Genomic DNA, 21,980 nt, shown 5'->3' on the forward strand with positions numbered 1-21,980 from the left:
CATCGACCTTAGAACATCTCATTGTAACCTACTTCATACTTCATTCATCGCTTGAATGAAATTTACATATTCTTGATTGCATGTGAATTTGTTGACAATCGTTAGCGCTGTCTCTGACACTAGAAAGCTGATTGACGTCATACAGAATACTTGCACATTGAACAGCTTTTTGTGGACATTCAAGTGAACAATGATTTTATCTACTGACGTTGTAATTCTGTAAGAGGCATCTCTTCTTTCGACTTAAAATGTGCAATACAATTATATTTCAGTATATGATACACATATAAGATATGCTGACGTACTTTGTAAAAGGCTTGACTTGATAAAAGAAGGTTTAGTGGTAGGTCAAAAGAAATATTTAAAACAAGCCTTAAACTGGATGAATGTAGAAACTTTTAAAATAGAAAGATTAAAAACTGCCACTGCCACCGACCATAACTCATACCATTAATTTCCTACATAGAAATGAATATTTAGGGGAATATTGAAAACGATAATGAAATATATGTTTCACATTTATTTTCTGATAAAATATTGTTTGTTTGTTTGTCTTTTTATGCTGATTTTTACACATTGTTGGTCATATCTCGGTGGTAGGTCTACCATACCGGCTTACCCGGATAACAAGAAAATAGAGAAAATAAGAATCCCTAAAGAAAATCCCAACACGTCAAAATTGAAAATGTTGCAGGCTCGATTTGATTAAGCCTGTTCATGGACGGTACTGTCAAGTGCAAACTACCGTCCACGCCCCCTAGCACCGGCTTAAGCAGAATTCAACATTTAAACATATGGTGAAAATTTTAAATTTAGAAACATCCGAAGATGTGTTCAGCATTACCAAATTCTCTGCTAGTAACCGACAGCTTATACCGGTTGACTGCTAAATCATTGGTACATTTTTGTTCAAGCATTTAATAAAATATGACAAGAAAGTGCGAAAGCATTTTATCACATTTGTACGTGGATACGAGTAATAATGTCATCTGAAATCTCCAAGGACTTTATCTTCATCGCTTGGATTGAGATTTACTTCATCATATGTTTAATATGTATCTGTGCTAGATAGCATTGTAATGTAAAGCTATGTGACGTAAGCAGTTGCTTTATTCTGTTATTTATTTTATCATCGCTCTCGTATGTTTATTGTTGAACGTAATGAATCTTGACAGTCGTAATGGATATTTGGAATTGGAACACAATGCATTTAAGAAAAGCTGTTCAAAATAAAACAATAAAAGTTTTTCTACTATTTTTTATTTGTCTCTTCTATTCAAATCGTTTTGTGTGTACTTTTTGAACGTGTATGTTACTATAAAGTAAATGTATTTGTCCGTATTTAACTTGACTAGTTCTTCTATCTGATTAAGAACAATAGTTTACAATCGGCACATTTTCAAAATGTATTTCAAATATATATCAAAACAAAAGAAATGTATAATTTGGATATTCTTATAAATATTATTGATAGAATTTTAAGTGATTATGTTTGAACAATTATACGTATGATAAAAATATTTTGTTCGATGACATTTTATTTTCTGCTATGTAATATCGGAGCATGTATCTAACATTTACCAATAACATCGATGGCACGGTTTGTTGTCATGTAGGATACTAAATACTATCAACATAATTATCTGTAGTATTAAAGACCTTCTGGTTGAACAAATTCATTTTGATTTCGGCTGCGAAGAAGCCGAGCCTTATATGATTTTGAATAAGACGCATAATTTACTGCGGAATTACACGATTTATTTTGCGAGTCGTCAATAAAATCACAAGTACATAAAAAAATATTCACATACATCAGCTTTATACTTCATGACCAATTTTAAATTTCTGGCTTTGTTGCAAAACATTTTTATTTACATTTTCTTCCAAAAGAAAGACAATGTTTTCTTATCTCCATATACAAAAAATGGACTGTGCAACTGTCTGTAGTTTACCGAGATTTAGTAAAATAATGATATATTATAGTAAATTAAATCACGCGTAAACACCCTGTCTCCATCTAATGGGGAACGGGTTTGCATTTGGACAAAACATATCGGTGTAAGAGCTGTTACATTGCACTGCCATAAAACAATACATGCATTTGTTGACGTTTAGAAACTAGAAAACAAGTTCGTTTAGAAGAAATTAAAGTTAAGTTTTTTTTTCTTTTGAGATGATTTGGATAGTGCTGTGCGGACATAGTTCTGGCTTCCAAAGCTAAAATAACCGCCTCTTATATAGTAAAGCGAGGTCACACGTGTGCTGTTTTATTTTGGTTAGATTTGGTATCTGATGCTTTCCATGTCTTATATACTACATTTATGCTCAAATTTGATGTTTTATCGTTTGTCATTTGCTAATTAAAAGTTTATATATCGTTTAATCAAAACAAGAAGTGTTTTCATATATACATGTACAGAATTTGTTTTTGACCATCATCATCTAAACTAATGCCTACTTGAATGTCTTTAGTTAGTTTTTGTTTTTGAATTATTTTAATCAGGTGAATAAAGCGCTCTGAAACAATATTTTGTTTATACCATAAAATCTTTTTGATTATGTACTGCATCATATGTCATTTAAATAGTTTGTTTACAAAGGATGAGTAGTAATTTTCTCATATTAATTCATTGATTTTTTACGAGGTTTCAGTAAGCGATTTCCTTTGACGCTTGTGAGATGAAAAGTTAAAATGCTAAATATAAAATCCTACTTTTATTGAGCCTATTCCTATGTATTTCAAAGCAAGCCAATTCCGGAATTAATAGCCTTTGGCTGAAAAATGATATACCTTGACAAAATATAATAGACTGTAATCATTGTTTACTCAAACACTAATAAAAAAAGAATACCAATTTTCGAAAGGCCATTGACATTAATAACTTATAAGGTTAACAAGACAAATTAAATATGAGCACAATATTCGCCAGAAGCACAAGTTAATTCGCTGAGGAAGAAAATCAGTAATACTAATTGAAGGTTTTGTCAGAAAAAAAATCACTTTTTATCACAATTACGATAAGAGTTTTTACATTAAAGTGAACACTGTTTAACCTTTGACGCATCATTTCATAGCATTTTGGTTTGTACTTTTATTTTTGTAAATTCCTCAATTTATTTCATCATTCGTCGTTATCTTTGCTACTGTAAGGATATGGAAACAGAAAGGTGGCAAATTTCAGAACTAGTTGCTTTCTCCATTAAATGTTAGTATACTTTTTAAATTCAACATTATATGCATATACATAGAATCGCTACATTCATATTAATTGATAATGGTAGATGCACAAATAATTGCCAGTGGAGATTAAAGGTAATCATAGACATGTCCCAAATAAATTTTTGACAATATTTCACATTGCACATTGCCCAATGATTATTAATTATTTATACCACTTGCTACTTAACAATAATCACAATATATTTCTTCACAGATCTTCAAAAATCACTCACTTGAAAAAGAAAATATTGACTACCTGTGTGTCCTTGAAAATAGTTTTAGGACAGACAGTTTGCAGAGGTCAAATCAAATTTTCAATTTGATAGCTATAAAACTATAGATTTATGACTGTAAACTAGAAATGTAAGTGATTATATTACAAAGTTGGATAATCAACATGCTTACAAGTGATATCTACTATTATTATGATGAGGCAAGATATATGGCAGAAAACTATTGATATTTAAAAATCGCAAATAAACTATATAATTAAATATTGATAATCTAAACACACATGTTTGCTGACAACTTATAAATTTTAAAAGAATTATCAATTGAGTTATTGTTTATTTATCATTACATTTTTGTGCGTTCTTGTTTTTCCTATCTGTATTCTCAATATTGTTATCTGAAACATATTTTCATGGTATATTTCTCAATTTTTATTTTAAAAAAAATGAACCATATACTACATGTTTATGCTAGTCCTTTAGCATGTTTTAGATCAGGATATATCCGTTTAATTAACGTTAAAATATAACGTTTATATCCGCCTGTGCGGAATAGATAATATACTTTATTCAAATATTGTGTTATTTTCAGCGATATGATGAAAGGTTTGTTACTGGTTATCATCCTATTCACTTAATTTGTTTATGTAACGCCAAACTAAATCTTAAAACGTTAAAGACAGAACAAAATTATAACAAAACGTGTCCGCGGTCAAACAAGGGACATAATAAAGCAAAAATGACTTTAAGGATTATCTCTCCCTACAGATATATTTAAAATTTGAGAGTATACATTTACAGTCAAGAACTCCAAGTTGAAAATTAATATCTTAGATACTTTTTGAGAAATGCATATTAACAAGAAATCATAAGGGGGAATATCTCTGAAAAATGAATAACAAAAGTTACATATCCTTTAAAAATGCAGTACAATTTGTAAAAAACTGATAAAATATTTTTAAAGTTTGAGATGATCAACCTTTTTTTAACAATTTCTGAGATATTGACCTAAGGAGATGACGGTGAACATGTGTATCAAGTTTGAATGAATATTACTTTGATAGTTACTGAGAAAATGAAATTGAAATAGGGGCATAACTTTGGAAAAAATATAATAAAATAGATGATAAAGCACTGTTTCGAAATTAATATTATCAATCTCAAGTCTACTTTGTACACTGTGTTAAAGGACATTCAGATTCATTCTATATAACATGGCATAAATTATCTCGTAATTAAAGAAAATGTATTTCACTTAAAATCAGTATAGATAAGATTAACTAACAATTTTACAACAGGAGGTAGCTTGTCTGAGCAGGTTTTTCCCAGTAAAATAAAAACTTATAATAAAGATTAAGTTATTTACAATTTATTTCTTTTAAAGTTGTACTTCGAACGCATTTATTTTTATCTTATTTTCACATAAAAGTATTGTTTGTTACAAAGTCCCCATTGAATATTTAGAGATGATATGACAGTAAAGCGTTACTAGTTTTCATCGTATTTTTATATGTTATTTATAAAAAACTTAATAAAAATGTATCTTATGTATAGATACTTAAGTTTCATGCATTAACTTCGATATGAATAAAAACATGTGATATTCATAACGATGCGATTACCAAAATAAATACATTACTGAATGTACTCAATAGGTATATGTCACTGTCATCTATGCTGTACTTAGGTCATACATTTTGTATTCATCGATAGTATGCACATAAGAGTTTTGTTTGGGGTCCTCCTGGGCTCCTTGCCATTGGCGCTTGTTACTGGGTCGGATAGGGGTTGCGTTCATTGAACGCCGCCTTTCCTTGTTGATCTTGTTCATCATATTTTTTAATTATAACGATGATATTGATTGGTACGTTTGAGAGTTGTAATAAAATAATGAAGCAGAGCAACCAACTGTAAAATCATTCCGTCGATGAGCAGCAAAGACATTACCATATTCATTATTTAAAAAAATAATAATGCCATAAAGAAAACTGGTACTGTTTTTATTAAATTCATAGAATTGGTGGGTGAGCGGTGATTGAATATTTGCATATTGAATGAATAAATGAAGCTTCTACATGTATTTGTGATCTGAGTTAATAGTTTGTAAGGTTTCTGTTTAAGACTGTCATTTATGATAAATAGGGAACGAACCTCGTGACATGATGTGGCTACTTTAGTCTACTGATTTCATGTGGTGGCTACAAAAATGGCAGATTTTGTTTCCTTTCATTGCGGAATAACACAAGTACCATTTCTTGATAGCTTATCGAAATACCATTTACACATAGTAACTGAAAAATCTATTGGCCTTTGTTCGTTTAAATTTCATCAATTACCAAATTTGAGGAATGAAAAATCTATAGAGCCCACAAAACCGATGGTTGGAGGTATATATTGCGGAGTCACGCAAATTAACAAAAATCAAAGACATTTCAAAATATGTTTTACAAAAATATTGGTATCTCTTTCTCTATATATACAGAGCCTTCCTTTCTCCAAGAAAAAATCAATACAATTGACTGATTGTCATTTAAAAAACTTACGTTTGTTGTGACATATGTTTACCTACTTAATTCTTCGTTTGTATTTATTAAACATATTTTGATCGCATGTTAAAAATGAATTAGTCTATAATGGTAAGTTTGCAATACAATTAATACAATAAATAACTATATTGATAGTATTTACTATCAGACATAACAAACAAATAAATAAATAAATATAAAGATAGATAAAACGCGAAAAGTACGGATGTTGTTGTTAAGCAGTATTTTATAAAACTATCCGAATGATTCATTCTATTTTTTATCAGTATATGAAAATGTACCTATTTTAGACCTACTTGATATCAATTTGAGACTCCTGCCTATTCTTAAAGTACTGCTTTTATTAAACTAACAAAAATAATATCCACAAGTACTTTTTAGAATGAAAAGCAGGAAATGGTCTCTTCAGGAATAATTGACCCAGTAAGCGTATTTTTATCTTTATGAGTATGTACACTTTCGAGCATTGCAAATGCACAAAACACTTATTATTCTTGAAAGAATCAACGTAGCATTCTGCTTTTAACATAAGTGATGCAAAGGGGAATAAATAAAAAGGCATAGAAAAACAATAATAGATCGTTTAAAATCTGTTTCGAGGGCGTGTCAGTATATAAATAACACATGGGTTTGTGGGTAACAGTAAAAATATCATCCCGAGGAAAATACTGTTACCCGAGGCGTAGCCGAGGGTAACAGTATTTATACGAGGGATGATATTTTTACTGTTACTCATAAACCCATGTGTTATTTATTTTATTACCCCGAACAAAAATACTATGATGATCTGAAATTGTCTGTAACAAAAATAAACCAAAAGTAACAAACTGTAAAACTGTATAACTAAACTGTCCTTACTAAACGGATGTTCACTTTTTGACTATTCAACAAAAAGATATTTTATACGCGAAAAGCACACCAGGGTGCGAACAACTAAATTTTATGAGTGTCATATTAACGTCGAAAATAAGAATGAATCGAGAAAAAAATGGCGGCCATTTTTTTCATTTTATTTAGAAAATAGACCACGTGACCAGATTTTATACTGTTAAAAAATACTGTTACCTATGTAACAGTACAAAATTCTTAGTCACGTGGTACACTTGCAGTAACAGTAAAAATAACTCCTAGAGGCCTATGGCAAATTAGCATTACGAAAAAAGTGAGGGGTAATAATATGTAATGCCATATGAAGTTTGTTTTCTAACTTAGCTCGTGATTCTTGTGTTTGTGTTAACTGTTCTATGTTATAAAGAATTAGCGTTCAAATCATGTTTGAAGTTAACTTATTAAGAATTGTATTCAGATTTAAAATATCTTACCCGCGTATCTTCCTGTAAATTACGGCTGGTAAACGCATAAGGTAAAATATGCTGCAATACGGTTTTACATAAAAGCATGAGTAAAACTAGGAAAAACTGCTAAAAATGTTTATGATGATATTTGTAATATTTATGGCAACAATGAAGTATATTATGTAACTGTTTCGATGTGGATGCATAAATCCAAAAATGGACACGAGTGAATTAGTGGTGTCTGCAAGTATGGTGGAAAAAAAAGTCAATATGTTGTAACAAAACAATCATAATGTCAAGCTTATCATTGACAAAGATGTCAGACTTTCAATTACCATGATAGCTAATCGCAGGGCCCACACATCCGATTCTTATGAATCATTTAAAAGTTAGGCGAATTACTGTCAGATGAATACCCCATTCGCTAACATCTGACCAGAAGAAGCTCAGTTTGCTTCTTTCTTCTATCCACTAGTATTGATAGTTATCTTTTCTACTTATTCAATATTTCAATTATCTTTTCTACTTATTCAATATTTTATTTATCTTTTCTACTTATTCAATATTTTAAAAATCAAATAAAGATCTTATTTAAAGTAATTAATCATATGTTAGGAAAAGGCCTTTATAAGCATCTTATACTTTCGGGTCTGATCCTTTTTCAGCATTATATTTCATGTTTTTATCTTAATGAAGCTATCTTTTATGATCAAGGGTGCGCTCAACATAAAAAGTTTGAAAAAATAGAATAAACAAAGCATTATCGGTTGTCTACGAACTTTCCGGACAAGCCTCGTATTGTGATATTCATTATTGTGTGTAAATTTTGTCTGTTCAAAATATTTTGACAGAAAAAGGAGCGAGTTAAATGCTTTCAAAAATTAACAAAAATGTATTCAAATTATGACAGTCGCCGTTTTCCTAATCACTCAAAGTCATTAAAAGGAACAAATTCGTATTTTAGGTGTCGCAAATATATATCTCGAATGGTTGCCGCGTTTTATGGACGGATTTTAACTTATTCTAACTGCGATAACCTAACTTTTCAGAGAAACGTACTTTTTACTGCTTCCAAATATGTAAAGAAACAAATTTTTCATGGCATTTGACGCAAATTTGCCAAAAAACCATTGTCGCATGGTACGATTAATGTAATCAAACAAGAGCAATTATGCAACGTACGTATGTAAATTACAACAAAGGTCCAATTTTTAGCGGATGATAGTATCTTAACGGAAATGCTGTATTTTCTTTCAAAAGAACTGTGATCGGCGACCCTTTTATCAGCTTGTCCAGTGTCGCATAATTTCTGTCAGGTACGTTAACTCTATCATATGTCTGGTGAAAAAATGAAAGTATTTAAGACAGCTTGCTTGTTTTGTTGTTAATACTCTCTCCATAGATGCATGTTTGTGGTTCAAATAAGTCAAAATGTATATATATGGTGGTGCATGTGTGTAACTGGTTAAAACACGCCGAGTTTGTGTGTTACGATAAAAATAGTCATGTACGTGAACTCTTTACTTTGATTTTACTTTGAAGAACAGCATATGGTAGATTAAATGAGATGTTATAAAGTAGGGTATCTATACTATAATAAAATTAATAACATTTTTTTTCAGCATTTTAAAGCGGTTCTCAGCATTAAATAAAAAAATCATATAAGACCGTCAGGAACGGTAAATGTCAGGAACGTGAATTAATTATCGGTAAACGAGTCTTAATTGTCTTTTTTGAATTGTAAGTGTTACGTCATTGATACATTTACGTCACACATTTATTTCTACACGCTTGCGCACTTGATTAATATTACACTTCCGTTGACCTTCAATGTTGACGTCGCGGGAACATTTAAACTTTAGAAAAATATAGACGAAGTGGAAAAAGTGATCATTGCAAGGTAGGTGATTTATATAAAATATTTGTTTATGATTTCTATTAAATAAAGGATGATTGTTTATAATTTTGAACATGTTTGGTGAACATTTTTGATAAAAATAACAATTCTTTAAATCTGCAAAGTTTCATAACGTACTTGACGGGTTATTTAACGTACCTGACTTTATTTCAGGTATGGGAAAAACGAGGGCCCAGTATCAAAAAGAGTATCGAGAGAGAAAGAAGCTGCAAGATAAGCACTATCTCAAAAGAGAAAGGGAAAGAACCAAGAAGTACAAAGCACCAATAGCAGCTTTGAGCAAAGAAAAGCAGTTTGAGCAAAGAGAAAAAAATAAACTATGGAAACGCATAAGTAGAGAAAGACAAAGAAATAAACTATCAGAGATTCAGACAAGTGAACAAGAAAATGTAGTTACAAATGAAATAGAAAAAAATGTAAGCCCCTTGAAAGTCAAAATGAATTTTAATGTTCAACGTAGACCAAGGAGAAGATCTAAAGCTTTAAGAACAGCAAACAGAATAATACACGACCTAGAACAAAAACTTGAAAAAATATCACGAGAAAATAGAAAATTGAGGAAAAGAAATGAAAGATTTTGTAAGAAACTCACATCACCTAAAGCTAGTACCAGTAAGACGTGTACGGATGAACATTCAGACACTCCTAATTCAAAAGCAAAAAGAGATATTCGTAACCTTGGTCTAACCCCTAAGAAAGTTCCTAGATGTGTTAGGAAGAAATTAGTGATGGCAAATGCAATGTTAGAAGAAATCAAGGCTTCGGGAAAGAAAAATACTAACCAAAAGAGAAAAAGGGTTGTGGCAAATATAGTGAGCGGTAACATTATCAAGAAATATAAATGCCTAAATTTGCTCAGCAGAGAAACGGGAATGGGAAGAAAGACTTTAAAAGGGGTGAACTCGAAGAATATTGAGACACTTGCGAGAAGAAGAATGGCTGTACAAAGAGAAGCTGTAAAGAAATTAGTTATTGGATTCATGGAAAGGGATGATGTAAGTGTAAATATGCCTGGGAAAAATGATTGTAAGAAAATAGAAAAAGGGGAGAAAGGAGAGAAGAAACAGATACGCGTATTAAACGACTATCTTGTGAACTTATATGAAAAGTTTAAATCAGAAAACCCAGATGTTAAAATTTCGCAGACAGTATTCAAACGATTACGACCAAAACACATACTCCTGACAAAGATGATCTCGCGAAATACATGTTTATGTACAAAGCATCAAAACTTTGCAATGAAATTGAAAGCTTTAAGATCTTATGGTGTTGAATTGTCAGCAAACCCAGAAACAGTCAGCAAAAATGTTTCAGAAGAGGAGATGAAAGTAAAGATAGCAGCAAAGTTAGAGTATATTGATGAAGTAAAATACCAAGAATGGAAACGTGTTGAAGTTGATGGTAAAAAGAAGATGAAAATAGTTGATACAAATATGAATAAAAATGATTTCAAGGCGCACATGGAGACACAATATAAAGATTTTCTGGACCACGTTTACAGAGTTAAAACACAATACTCAGCAATCCGTACCTTAAAAGAAAAACTACCTGAAAATGAAATGCTAGTTCATATGGATTTTGCCGAAAATTTTACTTGTAGCAATGCCGATGAAATACAGAGCGCTTATTGGAATGCTACAGGTGTTACATTGCATCCAGTTGTGGTATACTTCAGATTGGGCGAGGACCTTGAACACAAAAATTACATTTATGTATCTGATGTCTCAAGTCACAATTCATCTGCTGTCTATACTATATTGAAAAAGCTAGTGCCTGAACTTAAGTATGTGTGCCCCGATCTCAAAGTAATACACTACTGGACGGACAGCCCATCGTCACAATATAGAAACAAATACATGATAGATATTGTTCAGTACCACCCAGAACTTTTCAATGTAGCTGCCAGATGGAATTATTTTGAATCTGGACACGGGAAAGGCCCGTGTGATGGTCTGGTTGGTGTAGCAAAAAGACAGGCTGCTGAAGCGTGCAAACAAGGCAAGGTCAATATACAAGATGCCGTTGACTTCTACCAATGGGCTTCAAACCATGAAAAGCGTATTAGATATGTATTTTATTCAGCAGCCGAATATGATGCCACTGTGACGGAACTTGAAAATAGAAAACCAAAAACAGTCCCAGGCACAATGAAACTACATGCAGTTTTTCCTATTGGAAATATATTGTATACCGCAAGTGTTTCCTGCTATTGTGAAACTTGCCTTCTTGGATCTCCGTGTGAAAACTGGATAGAAGTGTCAAGAGACAAATGTTCACATGATAAAGTTGAACCATGTGCTAGGAGCAATAAACGAAAATGCCAGTCACCTGAAAAAGTCGATAATGCATGCAAAGTTATAAAGACATCAAATGAAGAAATTGAGACTGCTAACAATGATGTTCTTAGAATCACTCAAGTTGATGATACTCCAGCTGCCGGAAAGTATGCTCTCGTGAATTGGGAAGGCGCTATATACCCATGCCATATACTTACAATTGATGTCATTAAAATGATCGCAGATGTCTCTTTCATGGAGGAAGCGAGTGCAAAAGCTGGTTGTATTTTGTTTAGGTGGCCCAACAAACCGGATATTCAGAATATCAATATTTCACAAATCGTACGAGTAATTGTAAGCCTTCAGCATGTAGCAAAAGTCGGAGACAGTTTCGATTAAACCCAGAGGACTACGAGTATCTTGGTTACGACAGCGACTAAGCTATATGCATCAAATACAAATCTTTAACATGTGCACAGTATAGACACTATTAAGACAGTTAAACATTAAAAAAAACTTAGTTATTTATTCACATTCATAGAAAATCATACTTAAGCAGCGTAGCACATTGTTAGAACTGTTTTCGTCATCAGTTTACAGTTTTGAAACAGGTTTTTTACAAATATACATAGTAACATTATGAAAAATTTTAATGTCAGGTACGTTAACGCTCATCCTTATAAGGTAAACATTGTTATTCTTTGAATAATGTATAAATATTTCTCTTAAATTGTTTGAAAAACGATTTATAAAAAAATCAATACAAGTGTTCATGTACTAAAACAAATGATTGAGTTATATTTATAGACTTACATCTACATTTCGACTACTTAGTATTGAACATTTTATAGTTGGTTTCAAATAATTTTATAAATGGATATCTTAATATGATGTTGAAGATGTAAAAAGCAACAGTCATTAATTTATAGGAAGTGATGTTTAAAGTTTTAGTGTTATTAACGTTGGACTTTGTGTCATATTTTTTACTAGTTGATCTATTTGTTAACTTTGCTTTTTTGGTCAGGTACGTTAAACATTAGACCCTTTTTTATAAACATTCAAAAAGAAGATAATTTATTGTAAATGTAACATTGACGGTATATTATATTTTCATTAAAGATCAAGGTTTATGTTTAAGCTTTGTTAATTGTTATAGAAACACCAAACGTAAAATCATAACATTGTGATTGAAAGGAATATTTGTTTTCTTATAAAAATCAATATAATGAAAAACTGAAGCCTTATAAACGTTTACTTTATTACATTCAAAATATGTTTTGTGTGTTTTGCCTGTTAATTGAATATTTACTTATAATAATGAACCACCTAAAGAATAAATTAGTGTTATATTTCAATGTCTAATGTGCGACTCATTCTACGTTAACGTACCTGACACAGTATTTTTGGTGGTACTTTAAGTTGATGTTTTTCTCAACGTGTTCAATTGTTAAAGTGACCCACTATTTTTTTTTCAGATAGTTGATATGTTGAATTAGTTAGAGATATATAAACGTAATAAAAATAACATAAATAAAATTTTGATTGTTACTGATTTGAAATTGTTCCTTTTATTGACTTTGAGTGTAATATTAAGACGTTTTTACGCCATTAATAAGATTTGGACCATCACTGTTTGTCGACCATGCCTTCCGTCACATCCAAGTATTAAAGTCAGTCGTATTTAGAAAAAAATAAAAAACACATCAATACAGATGAACCTCACGACAAAACCAATGTAATGCGTTTGCGACAAGCATGGATCCAGACCAGCCTGCGCATCCGCGCAGTCTGATCACGATCTATGCTGTTCGCATACAAACCCTTTTACAAGTAGAGAAACTGATAGCGAACAGCATGGATCCTGATCAGACTGTCACCTAGACTGAAAAAAAAATCTTGAAGGCCATCACTACAAGAGTAGAAATAAACTTTAGTCGAGTAGTTTTAGTTATTGAAAGTTATGGTGTTGCACCATTTTTTAATTGGGTAAAACGTCTCATTTATAAATTCGGTTCAACAACTGAAACTTTGCATTTCTATGGGAGGAGATTATTTCAAAAGGTTGAAGGATCTCCTTTTCTTATATTTACATATCACAACAACAGCTGTCAAGTACCGTGTGTTAGCCGTAAAAGTTGCCCGTATATATTCCACTTCAGTGTTATTATATTTTTCTGGTCCTTCGGGATTTCAGTACATTGAGTATTAAAGATTGAGTACCTCTCAAGCCGGTGCTAGAGCTAGTTAGGGTTGTTGCAATTTTTCATTATCACTCATGTAGAACCGATATGTGACGTAATCATAATACATGTGACGTAACCACTAAAATATGACGCGCTGAAAATAAGTACGAAAACAAATAAGACGCAATTTTGCTAAAAAATCATGTGCGGCAGCATTTATTTGTTGATGTCATGTTAGAATCGAAATAATATATCCAAATCGGTGATTTTATCGCTTGATAAAATCACTGTTTGTCGTTCGGATGCGCAACATGTCCATATTACTCGGGCTACGCCCTCGTGATATAATACTTCGCATCCGAACTCCAAACAGTGATTTTATTGAGCGATAAAATCACTGTTTGGGATATATTATTTCTTAATCAACGTACACACTTAGTGTGTTGATGATAACACGTCAAAATGTTAAATTGATTAAGTAGTTTTGTTCAGACATTTACCTTATATCAATCTGAATCAGCCATGAAATGCTTATAAAAACAGATATACTTTCATAGAAAGTTTGACCGATTGATAAAATTCTCTAAGAAATACTTTTTGTAAACTGCAGTTATATGCACACAATCGTAAAATACGTTTGTTCAGAATAAATAACCTTATGGGGATAATATAATTTAAAAATAGACATTTGTAAAGCAAATAAAAATTATTATATAATTTGATAACCTTAATGAAAAAAAAAAGATCACGAACTGTAGTAATTACTTCTATATCAACGAATCTCACCTATACAGTAGTATATATACATGTATTAATAAACTTATAAATAACTTTGCCATAATATTAACATAATAGGACTGGTCAAATTTTGAACAAATTATGACGTATAACGCAGACCTAAATTGCAAAAGATAAAAGAACTGAGGTTTGCTTGCTACCATGATTGCCCTGTGAATTTTTTTCATGGTATGTACAACAATTACTACAAGATACATATTTTTTAAAGGCAAGAGAGAAGAAAATATAGATTAAAACAAGTACAAAACTGTACACACAATACCAGTTTTAAGATATTTACGGCGTTCGCAAGAAATGTGCATATTTGTATATCATGTTATATGCCAGACGGTTGACATTTCAGTCTACAAATGTTACAATTGGCAGTTTTTGGATTTTTGTAACTCAAAAAGGTAATAAAATGACACAATATTCTGAAAGTAAGTCAATAAGTTATCGTTATGCTGCATTTAATTGTATGCATCATGTATTTTACAGTGTTTTTTTTCAAGTGAAATAAAAAATTATGACAGGTTGAAAGGTTGTGACTACTCTTTACTTTGAATTATTTTCGTAACGACCGAAACATTGATTGTAACACGGTTATCAAATATAAGACATAAATATCTCCATAAAGGAAATTGGTTATCTGTTGGTAGGCTGGACATATGGGCAACTCACACTGTAATTATCATAAAAGCAAATTTTATTTAATCCGTGTGAATACTGCTTAAACTTACTTATTGGCATACTATAAAATCTGCAGCCTGATTTAGCATGTTTCAAGAGTGCACTATGAGAGACATAAAATCGTGACTTCAGAAATAACGCACACTACAGACTTTTTCAAGACTTTATCCTTTGAGGTGATCAAGTTTGATATGATAACATCCTCAAAACAGAACTTGCAAGAATAATTGTTCGTGAATTCAACACCCACAATCATGATTGCATTTCATTTCAAATAAATTTAACTAGAGGAAATACGTGAAAGGTCGCATGTTTGTTATTGTAGAAAACAGAACTGTATTATTTAAAACGTATACCGGTTACGTTTTTTAACCTAGAGAGATGAGGGGTAATAAAGATATTCTCAGATTATCATGAGTAATAAAACAATATAGCATTAAACATATATGAGAAAGGTAAAAAATTCTGATTTAATAAACATATATCAGAAAGGTTAGAAGATACTAATGAATAGAGATTCCTTAAGGTGATTGATTAATGATTAATAATAATAAAGTATGAGTACGAGGAATGATTAAGAAATACCCGAAATTAAGCCATAAATTCTATAATATGTATTACAATTTCACATAACAAATGCTATATCTATGCGTAATATATTTTCTTTACCAGGGGAGACAAGAATTATAACAATTAAACACATTATGGTCCCCACATGCATATCTGACCAAACATTGTAATGGGCATACGGCGCAGTCTAAACGTTGTCACACGTTATGAGCGGCGACATACTAAATGTTTTTAAACTATTTGCCGCTATACGCAATACAATTTATAACCCTTGGGTTAAGAATTATGTTCTTATAATATAAGGAGTCCTTTCGTTGGAAAATTTTGGATGCCACTCACCAAGTGTGCTAACATCTCAAACCTATGACTAATGGGACTGTTGTTTGGGAAATATAAAAAGCATACGCATCTTGAAGTTGAAGGCATACAATATGTTCATTTATTTACATAATTTAATAAAAAAAAATATGCGCATAAACAACAAAATGTACGAAAATAAAATGTATTTTTCGTTTACCGAAGTAGCCAATTATTCCTAGATAAGAAGGAAAATGAATCTATCGACTTTGATTAACTAAATTTAAATTATTATAAAAATAAGTTTTCGATACATACAATAAATACATAAAACAAGTCTTAGATATATGCAATTAATCAATAAGAAATGTAAAAGAATCGCATTAAAAACAACTTAATGCCCACGGTAGGGAAATAAGGTATAGGCGACAACAATTCTTTATTTCGCGTAGGCTGCCACAGGTCTCGTGTGTAAGTTATAATAAAGAATTACATGAAAAAGCACGTTCGAAGCGAGGTGTTTAGGCCGCCATATTGTTTGTACGCGTTACCATAAAAGCCACGTGATTCTCTATCGTGAATGCCGCTCCTGAAAACACTTTTGCCTTTTTACGCGCCACAGCAAAGAAGAAGAACGATAACGTCTTGCGCATTTTTCTATATCGCCAACAACAGTATTATCTTTAAGATTATCCAACTTTCTTGGGGAGGTGCTATGAAACGCCCGGATTGTCTTATGTATAGAATGACTGATATACATGGTTAAATGTCATTCTGTTGAGTCCGAGATATAATATGCTGGATCAAAATCCCAATATACTGGGTGGAAATCCAAATGCGCTCAGTTATTGAAGTGCTATGTTGTGTGCTGATTACATTTTATTCAGTCAAGTCAATGTATTGTCGGGTGCATTAGTCGTTCCGTTCAGTTCTTAAAACAAACCGGCATGTGGTAACACAATTATGTTGAGTTAAAAAGATATGTTGTAGGGTGTGACAGTTGTTATGTTCGGTTAAAATAGCTCTTCTCATCATGTTCAACCATGAAAATCAACATTTGAGTGGTACTATCATTTCGTTTGGCTGAGGCAGTGTATTATTGGGTGATACTTTTATTATTTTCAGTTGCAATGACACGCTGTTGGATGCTTTATTCAGACTGTTCAGTCGTGAAATAGAACTGTTGAATAGTACTATCATTATGTTCAGTTCAGATGATATACTGATCTATAATATACTGTCGGTGCAGAGGTCATTATGTTCAGTAGTGAACACAAACTGTTGTATGATACCGTCATTATGTTCAGTTCAGATGACATACTGTTCGGTGCAGAAGTCATTCTGTTCAGTAGTGAACACAAACTGTTGTATGATACCGTCATTATGTTTAGTTCAGATGACATACTGTTCGGTGCAGAGGTCATTATGTTCAGTTCAGATGATATACTGTTCGGTGCAAAGGTCATTATGTTCAGTAGTGAAGACAAACTGTGGTGTGATACCGTCATTATGTTCAGTTCAGATGATATACTGTTCGGTGCAGAAGTCATTCTGTTCAGTAGTGAACACAAACTGTTGTATGATACTATCATTATGTTCAGTTCAGATGATATCCTGTTTGGTGCAAAGGTCATTATGTTCAGTAGTGAAGACAAACTGTGGTGTGATACCGTCATTATTTTCAGTTCAGATGATATACTGTTCGGTGCACAAGTCATTTGACAATGCGCTGAGTGGTCAAACAATTATGTTGGGTTCATTCGGATATCTTCGCGTCAAACAAGATGGCGGGCGGGAGCAACTAATTTCCATAGGTCACGTCGAGGCTAATGACCACTAAATTGCCAAAACAATTTTCTTCCCCGTAAATACCATCGGGAGCTTAAAAACGTTATTTCCATAAATTGGACAGATCGTATGGCATATTTTATACCCAATGGGTATTTTATCAAGTTAATTTATGACTATACTATACTGTTACAGTCATAATGGGCACAGTATATAAAACTTAAAATATGGGTAAGGTAGCTTGTTTAAGTCACACATGACCACCGCAAATAAAACTTAAAATATATGTGTTGGTAACTTTTTTGACTCACAAGTGGACACATCAAACGAAATATGCAACATAATATACAAGAAAGGTAAATCTATTTGAGTCACACATGGCCACAGTATATGGAACGTTAAATATAAGTATGGAAACCCCATTTGAGACACACATGACCAAAGTAAATGGAACATTATATATAAGTAAGGGTAGCCTAATAAAGTCAAACATGGCCAAAGTATAAAGAAAATTCTATATAAGAAAGTGAAACCTAATTGAGTCACACATGGCCACAATATATTAGACATAATGTTTAAGTCAGGGAAATGTACTTGAGTCTAATTTTATTAGGCTACCCTTATTTATATATAATGTTACATATACTTTAGTCATGTGTGACTCAAATATATTTCCCTTTCTTAAACATAATGTTCCATATATTTTGGCCTAGTGTGACTCAATTAGGTTACCCTTACTTATATAGAATGTTCTTCATAATGTGGGTATGTGTGACTTTATTGCGCTACCCTTACTTACATTTAATGTTCCATATACTGTGGCCATGAGTGACTCAAATACGTGTCCCTTTCTTAAATATTATGTGCCATTTATTGTGGTTATATGTGACTCAAATGGGTTACCAACACATATATTTTAAGTTGCATATGCTGTGGCCATATGTGACTTTAATAGGCTACCCTTACTTATATGCTCCATATACTGTGGCCATGTGTGACTCAAATAGGGTTCCCGTACTTGTACATGATGTTTTATATTTTAAATTTCGTTTGCTGTGTCCATTTGTGACTCTTATAGGTTACCAAACAGATCAGTTTTAAGTTTTATTTACGGTGGTCATGTGTGACTTTAACAGGCTACCCTTACCCATATTTTAAGTTTTATATACTGTACCCATTATGACTGTAACCGTATAGTATAGTCTAATTAACTAAATAAAATACCTATTGGGTATTTAAAAGTCCAATTTATGAAAATAACGTTCTTAAGCCCCCGATGATATTTATGGAAATTAGTCGCTCGCATCTTGTTGCCCGAAAATATCCGAATGAACCCAACATAATTGTGGTATCACACAACAGTTTGTGTTCACTATTGAACATAATGACCTCTGCACCGAACAGTTTATCATCTGAACTGAACATAATGATAGTACCATAAAACCACTGAACACATTGACTTGACTGAAGAAGATATAATCAGCACACAAGATAATGATAGTACTATTTAAGATAATGATTGTACCATTTAACAGTTCTATTTCACGACTGAACAGTAGGAATAAAGCACCCAACAGCATGTCCTTTTAACTGAAAATAATAAAAGTATCACCCAATAATACACTGCCTCAGCCAAACAAAATGATAGTACCACTCAACTGTTTATTTTCATGGTTGAACATGATAAAAAGAGCACCAAACAGCATATTATTATAACCGAACATAATAACTGTAACACCCTACAACATATCTTTTTAACTCAACATAATTGTGTTGCCACATGCCTGTTTGTTTTAAGAACTGAACATAACGACTTATGCACCCGATAATACATTGACTTGACTGAATAAAATACAGTCAGCACACAACAAAGCACTTCAATAACTGAGCACATTAGGATTTTCACCCAGCATTTTGTATCTCGGACTCAACAGAAAGACAGTTAACCAGCTATATCATTCATTCTTAACATAAGACAGTCCAGGCGTTCCATAAGGTGCCTATGCGGCTCAAAAACATTTGTTTGGCCAACAAGACACTTGTGTCGGATTTCTTATATTTAAAAATAATATATCCCAAACTGTGATTTTATTGCTCAATAACATCACTGTTTGGAGTTCGGATGCGGGGAATTATATCACGAGGGCGTAGCCCGAGTGATATAATGATGCGCATCCGAACGACAAACAGTGATGTTATCAAGCAATAAAATCATCGATTTGGATATATTATTTCGATTCTAACACGACATCAACAAATAAATGCTGCCGTACATGATAATAAGCTAAATTGCGTCTGATTTGTTTTCGTACTTATTGTCAGCGCGTCATATTTTTAGTGGTAACGTCACGTGTATAATGATTACGTCACATGTCTAAATATAGAACGTCAAACAGTGATTTTATTGCATAATAACACACACTTTCGGTTCTTCTATGTTCAATAGGGAAAAATGCGGGTCGTGTTAGAATAGATGTTTTTGAAGGAGTTTTTCTGAACAGTTGACAAATGTTTAAGAAAGTGCCGTTTTCAGGACACCTTTATGACGACGTTTTCGCGTAAATAAAGTTGCAGCTACAAATAAAACCGTTAGATGTGATTTTTAGCATTATGTTTTTCGGGATTTACACAACTTTCGGCAATTGGTCTGGATTCAATTTTGTATCAGATACTTTGGTACATTATACAATTTCAACTTATGTCGTGTTGTTTGAGCTGCACCGCTGTGGCTTTGATACCATTCTAAAAGAGCCGGTTTGAACAAGACTGGACCTGAGACACAATGAAGTCCGTAAAATCTTGTAAAATAAGCTTTAAAAGTAATATCTATCTGATGCAAAAAGAAACCATGTAAACCACGTAAACTACATTTTTGTGTTGTTTGTGTTGTTGTTGTTAGTCACTGAATTGACTTCGTTTTATTGACACCTTCTATTATATATATTATAACGACACATATAAAAAGTTCGTTTGCAGCTCAGGTTGATAATATAATTGACACGCTAAAACGTAATGTAAAAAAAATAGGAAAAAAAAAATTACAAAAACAAATTTTGAGAAACAATTTAATTTCATCATTACTGATAACACACGACTTTATTTTTCATTACCTTTACATATATTTCGGTTCTCAGTGACCCAGTTGATATATGTTAGAATGTTCAATTTTATGAGTTTAGGAAAAGAATCATCTTATTATTTATTTGGCTCTTATTAATGCACAATAAGCAGACATTGCATGATATCCGGCGGCGGCAGGCAATGCCAAACTATTAATCAAAGCAAACTTATCACACATAAGGTGGCATAAGAATTATTCCTTTTCAGACGTAATGTCATGTGTTGGATGATTTATGCATTAGAACTAATAAAAGGCTTTTTGAGGTCTTTCTAAATTGATATTTATTTCTTTTTCTTTCAAACTTTCCAAACTCGGGATATCTTAACAAAGTTACGCGTGTACCATTCCGTTTCAAAATGCATATCTACCAAGCTTACAAAACCAATACAGCTTTTCTTCAAAAACGTTTAAAAGATAGACATTTTAATGAAAGTTAGAAAATAGAAATCTCTAGAATAGAAGTACATTTTTAAATGATAGTAATTCATTATGGTAATACATTTATAATAATTCAATTTAGACTATGTTTTTTTTTGAAAGAATCGTTTTAATCGAACCACAGTTTGTTTAATTGATTTATTCTTTAATATAATGAATAAACTTAGACTGAACATAAAATGAACAATTAAAATCTTCATGTCATGAATGAATTTGAATCAAGACCTCAAGGAATGGCGTGCTGAACGATTATTTTTGATTTAATAGGGCAAACAACGCTGACATCAGAATGAAATTATTGAATAACAAAAGTGGGCACCATGAAATTCTGCCTCAGACAATTATGGTTATTATCGTCGGATGCTTGATTAAGTTGCGTTATAACGTTTATTTGTTGCAAAGGAAAATGATGTTTATCATGCAAACGAAGATTGTGCTTAATAGGTTGTCTGCTAAAAAAACGGAATGAAAATTGCTTTTTACAGTTTATTAGGAAAAAAATTAGGATTGTGCATAAAAACGTAAATGATTTTAATTTTTTAAGTATCTCATTATAAAAAAGAAAATATATTTACTACGACAATGAAAAAAGATAGTTGGAGAGTTTTGAAAAATGTGGTTGGTTTTAGCA

The 21,980-nt window shown here is 31.9% G+C and overlaps 2 protein-coding genes across 4 annotated transcripts in view; one reads left to right on the forward strand and one right to left on the reverse strand.

Annotated features, from left to right (window-relative positions):
- Positions 1-21,980, reverse strand: part of LOC132745191 (neuroglobin-like) — a 123,268-nt gene that overhangs the window by 8,331 nt on the left and 92,957 nt on the right. The window lies entirely within an intron of this gene.
- LOC132745190 (uncharacterized) lies at positions 8,218-13,064 on the forward strand. The gene has a single exon (XM_060734024.1). It carries the CDS (start codon positions 9,365-9,367, stop codon positions 11,882-11,884), a length of 2,520 nt encoding a protein of 839 aa, XP_060590007.1. The 5' UTR covers positions 8,218-9,364; the 3' UTR covers positions 11,885-13,064.

This window comes from Ruditapes philippinarum, unplaced genomic scaffold, assembly GCF_026571515.1.
Source record: "Ruditapes philippinarum isolate M1 unplaced genomic scaffold, ASM2657151v2 ctg2199_1_1_1_1, whole genome shotgun sequence".
Lineage (NCBI taxonomy): Eukaryota > Metazoa > Mollusca > Bivalvia > Venerida > Veneridae > Ruditapes > Ruditapes philippinarum.